Raw genomic sequence first — 13,286 nt, 5'->3', positions numbered from 1 at the left:
TTGACTGTATAACACCTTCTCTGATCCTTGTAGTCTCAATACCTATGGATCAGCATACATTACTTGTTCTGCCATAAATGCATTTCCTTGCACATTCTCATCTATGTCAGCCTGGAAAGTAACATTTCCTTTCCTGTATCAGCAGCATTATAATCTTCATTCTTTAAGAAAAGGGTTTAATTTCAAGAGCAGTGCATGAGCGTGGGTAGACACATACCGTAAGATTTGTTTAACTGTGAAGAAGATTCCTTGCTCCTCAGTCATTACTGGCCTAACTTTTTCTAGCTTTTAAAGTTATGTTGTCTTCCATTAACTGAGGGTCTATCAGAGAATAATTTGTCCTTGCCTGTATTTTCTCTCTTAGTGCTACATGTATTGCCCTTACTTAAGGAACTAAAGAAAACTGTAAAAGCTTAACACATTCATTGAAAAAAGTGTTGAAGTGGCTTGTGTCTGACAAGGAAAATGTGTGATGAGGAGTATCTCAGGCATTAAGTATGATTAACAGAAGCATGGAGAGGGCTGATCTTAAGCAAAAAAAGAGCCTCTGTCAAGCACTGAAACCAAAATCATAATGCTCATTTTAGAAACTGGCGGGATACATGTAGGCTCATTAGTATTACAGGCTAAGAAATAATGCTTTCAACTTTTACCTGTTTGTGTAACACACTTCTGATGTAAGAGAATAGCCTATGTTTTCACATTGTATTGTTTCTTTGCAGGAGTCAGAGAGTAATAAGTTATGTTCCCTATATTCCTTCCGAAATACCTCTACCTCACCAAACAAGCCCGACGAAGGAGGTCGTGACCGCAGTGAGCTAATGACCAGTGTTAATTTTGGAACGCCAGAACGCCGCAAAGGGAGCCTTGCAGATGTGGTGGACACACTGAAACAGAAGAAACTAGAAGAAATGACCAGGACCGAACAAGAGGGTATGTGTTGGATAAGACCAATGGTTTCCCCACCCCCAAACCCTACAATTTTTATGGCATAAAAAATGTGTTGGGTATCAAGAGCCAGAAAACTGCATAATTGGCAAAGGCTAGGATAAAGTTATTCACAGGTTACCATGGCAATGGTAGTTTGAGATCCATTAGGGATTTTAGGCAAATATGCCAGTTTTTTAAAACTTTCTGAATTGTTTTGGTTGTCTGTGAGTCAAAGCAAGAATATCGGTTTAGGTGAAAACTCAACTCTTATTTGAAAGGTTAGGCTGAATTCTTAACTGGTTATAGAATGAGAAATATTCTTCAGTGGTACTTGTTCTTTTTCTTTTAAAAGATAAATGTTTATTTTAAACAATAGGAATGAATAAAACATGAGCTGGTTTGTTTCGCCTTGGAAATTCTCATCTTTCACCACCTTAATGACCCAGCATCTGCAGTGAGGAGAATGTGAAACAGTTTTAAGTGTAAAGAGTACCTAGTTCTGACCTATATATCTAGAATTGTGGCTGAAAAAATAAAATTTCTTTACAATCTGCTCAGATATCTTTGCAAGTGTTAGCAGAGATAAAAATGAGGACAAATCTTTGAGCTTTAAGGCAGTTTATGTGTTCAGACCTTATTGAGATATTTTCATCAACTTTGCTAAGTTTTGGGCCTTGAAAGGAACTAAACACATATGGCGAGTGAGCTTATCAGTATACGTGTGCACGTGGTCAGGGTCCACAGTGCGAATCTCTCCCCACGTCAAGTTGAATGAAGTCTTGGTTGCTTCTGCAATGGTGCCTTCTACTCTGTGAGCTCATCCAGGAGCCTGAACCAGGGAGGGTGTGAGAGCCGGGGGCTCTGAAATAAACTAAACAGGTCTGGAGGCATCGGTTGGGTTCTGGTAGTTATTTTACCAGTGTCATTTGTGGCATTACAAGTAACCCAGGAAGAATCTTTGTAAAGCAGTAGAACCATAAGGCGGTATAACTTTGTGATCCCTTTTTTCTTTGAAATATGCATGAGTTCAGAATGACTTTACCTCCTCAATTTCAGGGTACTGTCCCAGTGCACTTCAAACAGTGTACTTTAAGATCCCTTGGCTCCGTGTAACAATGTAGATTTGAATTAAAATTGATGCTGATACAATAATATGTTTAAATATAGGATAAAATTATGTAGGGCTGGAAGTAGGCTTTCAAATTTCTTGGCATAATTGTTAAATGCTAGCACATAGATAAATGTGTTCTATAGGTGTCCTTTCTGAAGCTGGCGAAACATCTCTAAAGAGAGAATGTCCCAGATTCTTTACTACCATCTGTCTGTTTTCAGCTGTAAAGATCACTCTTTTAAAAATTGCTTTCTTAGATTTGGTGGTTAGACTAGAAAAACTATTTTAAATGTTACTTTGGCAAAGTTGTTTTTTACAGTCAGGAACAGTCGTTCGACACTCCATTCTAATCAAAGGTCTTGGCTCATATTTTGCTGCAGGAGTATACAAGTTGCTGTTGATTATAGTGACACCACAGCTAAGACTTTTCCAGGAGTATACTGAATGGTGTCCTAATAAAAACGTGCATCAAAAAGTTTAAACATAGTATCTTAATGTAAGGATTTAAACATTTCATAGCTTATTTTTGTATGAATTCTCAAGAATTTTCTGCACTTCCTCTGGGTTAATATACAGTAGAGAGGTATGAGCACAGCAGAGAGATCCCTCTCACCGAGTGAGCCTTCTGTGCTGTATGTTCTCACCAGCTGTGAAATAAAAGTAATTTCTGATCTATAAAATAATCTTGCCTTTTATGGACCACATTATACTGGAAAACTAGTCTAAAGTCTGCCTCTAAGTTCAAAGGTAATTGACTGTGTCTTCATGTTAAGTTCTTTTCAATTCATCCAGCATTTTTTGTAGAAAAAAAGATTATCTCCATTTTACAGAAAATAATTAATGAACATCCAACTGGTACCATATAAGCTACCGCTGAAAAATATTAATAGAAAGACTGGAAACTCTTCAGGATGTTAGACTTAGAAAGTTCATTGATTTTAAACTTCTGTGTAGACTAGGAATACCAACATTCTCATGACAGTTTTGAGTGCCTATTTCAGTATTCAGAGGTTTCTCTGAATGAAAAAGAAGTAAACTCTCCATATTTAATCCAAATAAAATAATGTTTTAAAAATAATTACTATTTTAAGACTTGGATCTTTGTTGTGACTCTGGGTGCTGCAACTGATCCAGTGCAGAGTCAGTTGGAGAAATGAGGTGTGAGATTAGGAAAATGTTTTGCATCTCATAGTCTCTTTTAAAAAACTTAATAACCTAATTGGACATGTGCTATACATGATGCTCTTCAACATCTATCCTTTAAAATAGGTTTCTATGCAGTTTTTTTCTTAAAATGGTGTGCTGCCAATGCCATTGAGGAGCCCTTTGTGTAGTAGGTCCTGACCTATCACAAAATTGTTTGCCCAAATTGAAAACCACCTGCTGATTTTTATTTTTTTTAAGCAAATAGATAGTATAATATAATTGCTTTAATGAATGTAATGGGGAAAAGTTACATTTCTACTGTATATTACTGTGTAAAATCTGTGGGGCTTGAAGTCTTGCATTACTCCTTTGAATAAATTAGTAAAACACGTTAGCATCTTCCGTAGTGAGGAGCTCCATGACCATCGACGTATCTGTGGGAACTGAGCTATGTCAAGTTAATTGTAGAATTAGAAGTGGAATAAAGAACTCAAGAATTCCCGTCATCTGCTCTAACCCCCATGCGAGTACAGCAACATGTCTCTTTTAATGTGATTATATAGTAACTTTCTGGTCCATCTATAGGATCTGAATTTGAGTAATATGAGTTGCTGGTGTCAAATACTTAAATACTTTGTGGTGTACCTTCAGATATTAGGTGTCTGTTGTGCTTGTATATACTGCTTGTGGTCTCTGTTGTACCTCCTAACGCTGCAAAAGAAATATGTACTGAAAGACTTTATCGTATCTAAATACATGTATTTAATCAGAGTCCTTTGGCTTCTGAAAATAAGTTGTCTAATGAGAATTTCATCTGAGCAGCTGTGACTGGGGAGGTCAACAGGCATTGCCTAAGAGAATATGGCCCAGCTGGTTAAATCTGGTTGTTGTAGTGATTTAAATGGTCAAGTGCTGCTTGTAATCCAGGACCGTCTGTTTGTAAAGGAAGGACTGAGTGCTTCAGCATAATGTACAGCTGTTTTAATCTCTCTTTAATAATAGTGCTTCAGCCAGTGTCATGCCTTGTGTATAATACTGGGAACATGAATGCCTCATACAGGACTGAATATACCTTAGGTATGTTTTAAGCATTATTTGTAGTTTGAACAAACATTACGAACATCACAGGATAAACAACATTTTTTCACTTCATGGTCCAGTATTTGCCGATTTTATAAATTAAAGCATTCCTGTGTCTTAATTTGTAATCATTTGGAAATGAGAAAATTGATGAGGAAATTGTAACTGGGAAAGAAAAAAGAATGCTACGAATACTTGGAGTTAATTTGAGTATGTAAAGACTTTGCTGACTTGTGTTCTCATAAGACAGAAGAGGTCAGAAATGAACAGGTGTCTAATTTAATCAACAACACTAGACTCTAGGGCCTCTTGGATAACCTCAGTATATTCATCTTAGTTTTTCTAGGAGCAGAAGGATTGTTTTACTGGCTTTTTTCTTTGGAAGTATCCTCCAGTACAATCAAGTATTAAATCTCTTTACAGCTCAAACAAAGAGTTTATGTTAGATAGTATGGTCAGACTGCTTCTTTCCTTTTCTGTCCCCCTTTAGTAAAAGACCCTTCTGTCTGAATATTGCTTATATTACTTTTGTGAGACAGATTTACATTGCCTGGGCTGCCTGAATTCTAGGCTGAGAATTGGCTTCCAGACAACTATCCTACTGTACTTCGTCATAAGCCTCTACGAGCAATAATTAGTAGTACACATCTTGTCTGTAGCTAGGAGAGCAGATTTCCCCCTTTCGGATCTGGAATGCTAGGTTGGCAGGTCAGCTGGCACTTCTGAGCTGGAAACTGGGCATGTCATTTCTGCTAAGTGCTAAGCCCTCATTACTCAGGGCCTGGATTCCTAATTCACTTTTGACCTTGATTCTGAGCGATGTATACAGTATCATTTTTCAACCGAGCTCAGTTCACAATTCTAGCACCAGCTTTTTATAAACTGCTTCCCATTCTTGTTTCCTCCTTGAAGACCAAAGTTGAACATTCAGAGATCAAAGATTTTTATGTACACATGTTGGAATAATGAATATCTATATAAAGAGTAGTATATTCATAAATTTCCATCTATTCTCTGTCATGTGCACCTGTTTGTACTCTCTTTTTATGGGTGGATATATGTAACATAGTGATATATAATATGTCTAAAGATATCTAAATTAAAAATTAAGGATTCACATGTATTATTCATTTTATATGCAATAGGGAAAATCTTAGTACGCTACTCAGTAGTGGTGGTTTTTCTGATTTTGTGTTTTGCTTTTTTTTTTCCCTCCAGCTTCATTAGTTAATAATAATTGAAGGTTTTCTTTTACATTGACTTAAAATAGATTAACAATTCCCCTATATATTTTTTTATCATGCCCATAAAGACAGCATACTCAAGTATTGCACACACAAATCCGTGCGTATTTCCTGTTGACTTCACTGGGAAGTAAAGAAACTTAAACTTTCAGATACTGTGTTTTATAACTGGACACTGGTATGCCAGTTTGGTTGTAATTTTATGCAGGTGTATTTTTTTTTTTTAAATGGAATCTGAGAGAACTCTATCTTGTCAAATGAATGGAGAGTTTCAGTTTTATATTCTTTGTTTTAAGCCTGCCACAGCTGAGAACAGACAGAGTTCAGGCATATACACCTGTTTACTGGTATAGTTTTAAGCACAACCTTTGAGGATATTACATGTCAGGAGTTGTCTTTTGTGAATCAGGTCTGGAAGTGAACTACTGACCATCTGTAGTCAATGAATATTTTTCAATGTTTTTCAGAAATTTTACTGAGATTTAATTAAAAGTTATCTGTCTTGTGGTGTGCTCTATACCTACACTTTCCACTGATGAGGGCATGATCCCTGGTTGTCCTAATGCACCCGACATTTATAGACCCCTGTTCTTTATTCTTCAGTTTTCTTGATGGCTACAGGTATTTTGTTCTGTTTCAAGGCCTTAAAGATATTATGGGGATTTGATATTAGGGCTATACAAATAATTGCTAAAAATGAATTAATACTACTGTTCTATTTTTTGTGGTACCTATGGAATTGGTAAATTGTAACTGGTGTTTCTTGCCACAAGAAACAAGCCTTTTGGCTGTGGTAAAAAAACCCCTTCTTCAACACCCTTTCATCATCTTTGAAAAACCTTGCCACATCTGCTAGGCAACCCCCTCACAGTGTTTCCCTTCTGAAAAATTGCTTTTTGTAAGCAAATTCAGAATCAGTTATACATGTAGTAAAATATATCTTTTACTTGCTTTTTGTTAGAAACCATATATGGCAGCATCTAGGCCGAGAAATTTTTCTGCTAAGCTCCAAACATGCTTTGAAAATAAAAACACAAATCCCAAAAGTCCACACAATTAATAGATGGCTCAGATCGAGTCAGAGGGGAGATATGAGGCACATCTTCCTAAACGACTGTTTTCTTGAATTACCTACCACTTTACCATATAATTAAATCCAACTCATTGTCTGTGTGGTTTTTTTCATCCAATGATCTTGGTAAAATCACATGGGTCACTCCTTTTCTTGCAATTTACGTTGCTGTTTTAGAAAAATATATTATTCTATTTAAGAAAGTTTTATAGAGTGTACAATTTCTAGTAATTCATTTATTAAAGTATACAGTGAATTCCTGTATCTTAATGTGTCAACTAATTTAGGACTTTTTAGGAACACTACCACAAAGAAAGTGGCTTCTAGGGTTATTTTCCTGGTAACTAAAAGAAGATACCGCCTAGTTTCTTTCTACCTGATATATTTGATTTTTCTAGCAAAAATTCATTCTTGTTTGAAGCAGAAATAACTTTAATGAACTCGTTTTAATAATATTTAGAATGCAATATTTGTTTAGGTAATTTTTTTTTTTTTTGCAAAGGCAGGCCCAGCCTGTGTAACCATACTGTATTTGGTCACTAATATTTTGTCTCATATTTTTATTTATCCTTCCAGTAACCTGAGAATTTATAATTTTTTATTATTACCTGTCTTATATCCTTTAAGTCTTTCAGAGTACTGTTTTCTGATTGTGCTATCTCACAATTTTTATTTAAGAAACCGGCGTATACTGTCATTCTTCCATCTTATCTTTGCATTTATTATATGACTGTCTACACTACAATCTTGGCCAGTGTTGTAGCATTTGAGCATCTAGTCATTACTCACAGATTCTGTGTGGATTACAGTATAGTAATTCTTCAGCATTTTTCAGTATGTCTCAAACTACATTTGAAAGTTTCCCTTCAGTTTTCTTTGTTCCAAAATTTGTTCATGGCACAAAAATGGGGAACAGTACAGGCTTTGACACAGCTATCATGAATAATGAGTTCTATATGAATAATTCCATAGATTATGGAGACCATCTTTTTTGCTAAATTTTTTTCACGTCCTTTCAGTTCTTACTTACCAGTTTAGGATTATCAACAATAATGTGGGAAGTGTGCTGGTAGCATTTTTCATAACAGGATCTGCTGGAAGTTGAATGGAATTAGCTACATGAGGAGTTGTCAGGTGAAAATACTCCATGGTTACTATCAGGCAGTTACCTAGATGTAGGATCTATGGCATTTTATTGAGCATCTACTTTTCTGGAGGTTCAATTTCCTAGTACAGGTTGATTTCTTGTGGGAGCTTTGTACCTCTGCACCTCTACAAAATTGTTTTTACTATTAAACAGAGTTGATGATAACTCAAATCCTCATGTGGGGAGAGTCTGAAATTCAGGTCTCGGTTCTGAAGACTGGACATCCCTTCTAGCTATGATAACTCTTTCAAGTATTTTTGGGTAGATGTTTACTTTCGTTTTGAGGTACTTACATCACGTTGAAGAAATGTCTTTATTCAGCCCTGAATATTTGAGATGAGTGAAATCTTTTTCATTAGAACAAATGGGCTTTCAGCCTTTCCTCATTGTCTCTGAACTTGAGCTGTAGACAGGGACAGGTTAAACTGAAACAGTCCAAATTCTTCTCAACACTACCATCTGACTGTTCCAACCAGTTCTTCCCCAGTGACTACGTTTTCCAGTGTCTTACCTTCAGGGGTCATCTCATCTTTTCCTTTAATCCCACCGTACCTCTGAATACTGACATTGTCCACTGCTGGATACAATGTAATTTAATTCTTATTGTGTGATAAATTGCCTCCATGCTTCCTTATTTTCTGCATTATGCTTCTCTACATTTTTGTTTCCCATATAGGCAGGGTGTAAGGTCTGCTATCTTTATGCTATTTATATGTTATCAGTAGTATTGCAGCACTATTGAAAAAACATATCTAAAAATCCATCTCTTACCTTAGGGCAGTAAGACAGGCAAGTTCAGTATGAATGGGTACAATTGACTTTGGGCTCTGTGACAAAAAATGTAAGTCAGTAAATAGCTGTAAAAATATGGAAAGTTGCTTCAGTTGCATGATCCTGGCAATAGTAAAATAAATTCAGACTTCATTGGTCTCTGATGTACTGTGACACAAAGTTATGATCAGATCATGCCTTAAAATGGGAATTGAAATACATTTTGTAGTCATCATGTTAATAGCAGGGACTAGACTGCAATGCTTCCCTTCCTAAAACCGCTAAGATGAGTATAAAAATATGAAGTGAAACTAGGGCTCCTGTGTGGCTGATCTTATATGCCACTGTATTTTCCAAGTTCTGTAGGGTGAAAGACCTCAGATTTCTTTGGTGATGAACTTTAGTTTTAGTTGGTCTTATTTGCTTCGCCATTCCTGCTGTTTTGCAACAGGGCCTAAAAGTGCTTTAAGTGCTTGTGACTGGGGTAATGAATGAAAATATCTTTCCAGCACTGAGAGTATTGCATTAGACTGAATAGTCACCTTACTTGTAAAAGCACTATTAGAGAGGGGCAGCTGTAAGTAAGGATAACGATTTGTGTCCAGTGCTTATTTACTGAAAATTGTAAATGTATTATTTATTGAGAGCTCTCCAGACAGTGCTTGTCAGAATAAAAATGTCAACTCTAAGCAAAATGTTATAATACATAATAAAAATGCCAGGTACGCACTTTAGAGATACAGCTAATTAGATCTGCTTTTCTTAAAGAAATGACAGTAAAAATGCTCGGCAGCATATACATTTTAAATGCTGATATATTCCTTATTTTTCTATACAGTATTTGCTTTAGATACCTTATCATTACTTAAAAATAATTTTGACAACTTTATTTGGTTGCCACAGGAAATACAGAGGCATTCGCTGCCTGGCTGCATGAGGCAGCTACATGCTCAGGCTGCCTTGTTCATCTAATGGAGAGAGCAGCTACTCTCACCTCTGTTTTAGTCTGAAACTCCAAGATGCCAGGCCTTTCACGAGGGAAACCTGCCTCCAGTGGAAACAACAAAGAATTATTAAGCTTAGTCTTCAGCTGCGTTAATTAACCTCAAACCAATATTATTTTAAGGAGACTAAATCCATGCAATATCAGTGTTACTTTTTTGTATTATGAAATACAAGTAAGAATTAGGAAAGAATAAGCGGTTCATTTTTTTACATTTAAAATACTACTTTATTTAAGTATCTTTTAGACATTTTTATTTTCCTTGAAATTTGTAATGGGAAGAATTTGAGCTTAAAAATTTTTGAAATCTTTGGGAGTGTTTTATAATGTGAGGAAGGAAACTGGATTTTTAATTTCTCCTTTTTAGAAAGAAGTGCTCAGTTCAGCATCATAAAATTGAGGATGCCATCATTAAAAGTAGCTTTCTTCTTTCAAGTATGTCAGCCAACATGGGAAAGAGCCTGGCTGCGTTTATTTCAGAGACAATCCCTCCATGTTCTCCTGCGCTCACTTTGTTGTTGGTTTCATAGAGCCAGAAAATCACGAAGTGCTTCACGAAGGTGGGAAGGTGCTGCTGGTGATCATCTGGTCCAGCCCCCACTCAGAGCCGGAACAGGTTGCTCAGGGCTGTTTCCCATCAGTTTTTGTGTGTCTCCAAGGATGGGAACTCCATGACCTGCTCAGTATTTGCTCATCCTTACAACAAGAAAGGTTTTTCTTATGTTTCAAGGGAATTTCCTCTATTTCCATTTGTGCCCTTTGCCTCTGGGCCTGTCACTGGGCACCACTGAGAGGAGCGTCGGTCTGTCTTCTTTACTCCTGCTGACAGATATTTATATATTATCTGCTGGAGCCTGCTCTTTTCCAGGCAAAACACTCAATGGCTCTTTCAGCTCCTCTTTGTATGAGAGCTGCTCCAGTTAGTCCTGTGGCCCATTGCCGGGCTCTCTCCAGTATGCCTGTGTCTGTCTCGTACTGGGGAGCCCAGAACTGGTCACAGCACCTCAGGTGTGGTCTCCAACACAGTTTATTTTGAGGCCTCTAGTTCTTCAATGTAGGACTGATCTGGTACCTTGAAAGCCAAGAAGGGCTTTATCGTGAACCTCAGTGGTAGTATGCTCAAGCCCTCTCTGAGTCTTATTCACCTGTATAATTTGAATTTTAGCCCTGCACGTGTGCTGTCACTTCCAAGTGCATAGCTGATGACACGAACAAATTCTGAACTACGTGTTTCTGTGCTTCCTAAGTGTATTTTGGATCATGGAGAGTCCTTCTAATTCCCATTTGTAGCCAGGCTTCTTCCTTGTTTATCCATTGGCATGCTGATCTCCAAAATGAAGCAAGAGTTAATAGCTGTTAATTTGTGAAAATCCCCCCTCTTCTGTATTTCTTTAATAACATAAGAAGTGGCGTTTCTTCTGTAGAGTTCAGATTGCAGTATTCATGAAAAAAAGAGTGCAATAGCTCTTGTTAAATATAGTTGTGAGGGCAAGTACTGTGTAAACATCTGCAGATAGCTCCCGTTAGCATTGCTCCATCCTGACTAGCAGCACCCATTCTGCTGCAGTCTTGGGAAGGTCTGTAGCATGGGCTGCCAATCAGTAAAGCTTTGCCAAAATGTCTTGTTCTACAGCCTAGCACTTTGGAATGTATCTAATAGCTGTTTTCTTTTATTAATCATAATATATTTTTAGTTTTACTTACATAGGTGCCCAGAGTTCCTGGGCACGGTGCCCTATGTATGAATGCCTGTTTATTTTCGTCTTCCTTTTTTGTTAACTGTTTTACTTAATGCTTTGCATAACCATTTGCCATACTTCAACATGAAGCTATAATGCACTGCTGCCTGCTCACATTTCTTGAAGAACTTGATGTGACATCACCTTCTATGGTGAATCACGATCTTCACTGAACCTAAAAAATCCCATCTTGAATACTCCTCTGTTTTCTATTTGTTTGAAAATGTTGAAGCAAGCAGGCTCTTTCACCCATCTGGAGGAACTCTGAACACTCCAGTCTAGAGAGCCTGCAGTGGCACCACAAACATTGAGAGCTCTGTACTGAATTTCTTGTTAGTCTAACACCACCTTAAGACTGAATTCTGTTTGCATTTATAGCTGTGCTGTATGTGTTAAGGGATACACGTGAGGACAGGATTCGGCTCTTTCCACTCTATCTTCAAATTTACCTGCATTTTCAATATTTAAAACAGCTGTGGTTCTCAGTGTAGGTCTTAGCAGTCCTTATCGTATCTTAAATATGTAACAAGCAGATTACTTTTAAATATTTACAGTGAAACAAAAACTAACACATTGGGCAGAGGTTTGTTAAAATGTCAGAACTCGCCGTAGTGAAAAATAAATATTGAACCAAGTTTATTCCTGAGGTGACTCTATTAATTTCAATGGAATTACTGCAGGAGTAGTCTGGAAAAAATCTGTCTCGATTTTGTATCATAATATTAACATTTTTTTACAGAACTTTGAATAGCCCAGAAGTAATTTTATAGATTTGGCGTGCACAGGCATCACTAAGTAAAATAAGCTTCCTTTACTTCAGTTTCTGTTTCCTCTGTGGACTGTTTGTATTTTTAGCTGTTTAAATGTGGTTATTGCAGCTTTATTAATAGGCTTTTTTTATATCTGCAGTTATACTTGCAACTAAAATTGTAGTTGGAGCATTGGCTCCTCCAAGTTTCAGTGTATCTGTTGTTTCTGTGATACACTGACTAGACAACGTATCCTGTCTGTTGCCTTTCTGTGTATCAGATAACACAACAGACAGTGGCCAGACGTAGAACCTCAAAAATCAAACCAATTTGTTGATGAACTAACGAGGCAGTGTAATAAGCATCTCTATTCAGTCTTTTTCCCCAGCTTTCTGTTGTTCCTTAGAGTAAGAGTAGCAAGTGCTGTACCAACAAATTATTTGATGACAATAATTTGGCTGATGAGAATACAAGGAAAAAGCCCCAATCTAATTAGAAAAAACTGTATGTATATTAGGTGGTGAAATGTGGCTAATATTTTATCCTTTATTGTAAACCTGTGATTTGCAACTTTTGGTAGTTGATGATTTTTATGTCCCCCCTCCCCCTCCCCGCACACAAAATCATTAAAAAAATGGCCAAAAAGAGACTACAGGACTTGAAACACAGTGGCCCTGAAGTGATGGGAAAATGGCCAAGGTGTCACAGCTAATTTCTGACCCTGCTTTATGAGTTCTGCTGTTCCTTATTCCCCTTGTCAGTCTGTGAATCCCTGAGGCTGTACAAACTGGCCTAACATCACTCAACTCCAGTTTTATATCCTCTTTTAATAATGTTGAGTCTATTCTGTCCAACTTTGATTCAGACAACCTGCTTGTCTTGAAAAAGTGATATATTTAATCAGTGGCTCTGTCTCCAGCATAGCTCCCACTGCGTGAGACTAGAGCCAAAGAGTAGTGCAGTGGCCTGTCACTTCTGTTTGAATAGGTAATGTGGAGCCGTTCAGCCGAAGAGACAGGAGCTGGAACTGCTTGTTAGGACACATGATCAAAAGCCACTCTCTGCTTTCTGCCAATCAAGCCTCATGTCGCCTTGTGGGGCAGACATTAAATAGATTTTTCTGCCGTACACTGTGGGCACTCTGCCAGTTTGACATGTGAACTGTTACAAAAGACACCAGAGTTTCCACTGCTTGCTGACTGCTTTTAAATATTACCAAGCCCTTGCTGTCCAAAGTAGAATATTTTAAATAATGGATTATGATAAATTTCCACTACTATTGGGCAGTCTCCTT

General features: G+C 37.2%; 1 protein-coding gene across 13 annotated transcripts in view; it reads left to right on the top strand.

Annotated features, from left to right (window-relative positions):
* SOX6 (SRY-box transcription factor 6) overlaps nt 1-13,286 on the top strand; it is a 375,823-nt gene that overhangs the window by 156,203 nt on the left and 206,334 nt on the right. For all 13 annotated transcript variants that reach the window (XM_055722486.1, XM_055722487.1, XM_055722488.1 and 10 more), the window contains one exon: nt 723-933. In XM_055722486.1, coding sequence (XP_055578461.1) covers nt 723-933 — 211 coding nt within the window. The remainder of the gene's footprint in view (nt 1-722; nt 934-13,286) is intronic.

The sequence above is a fragment of the Falco cherrug genome, chromosome 10, assembly GCF_023634085.1.
Source record: "Falco cherrug isolate bFalChe1 chromosome 10, bFalChe1.pri, whole genome shotgun sequence".
Lineage (NCBI taxonomy): Eukaryota > Metazoa > Chordata > Aves > Falconiformes > Falconidae > Falco > Falco cherrug.
Note: the sequence above shows the minus strand (reverse complement) of the source record. Positions and strands in the feature narration are given on the sequence as shown.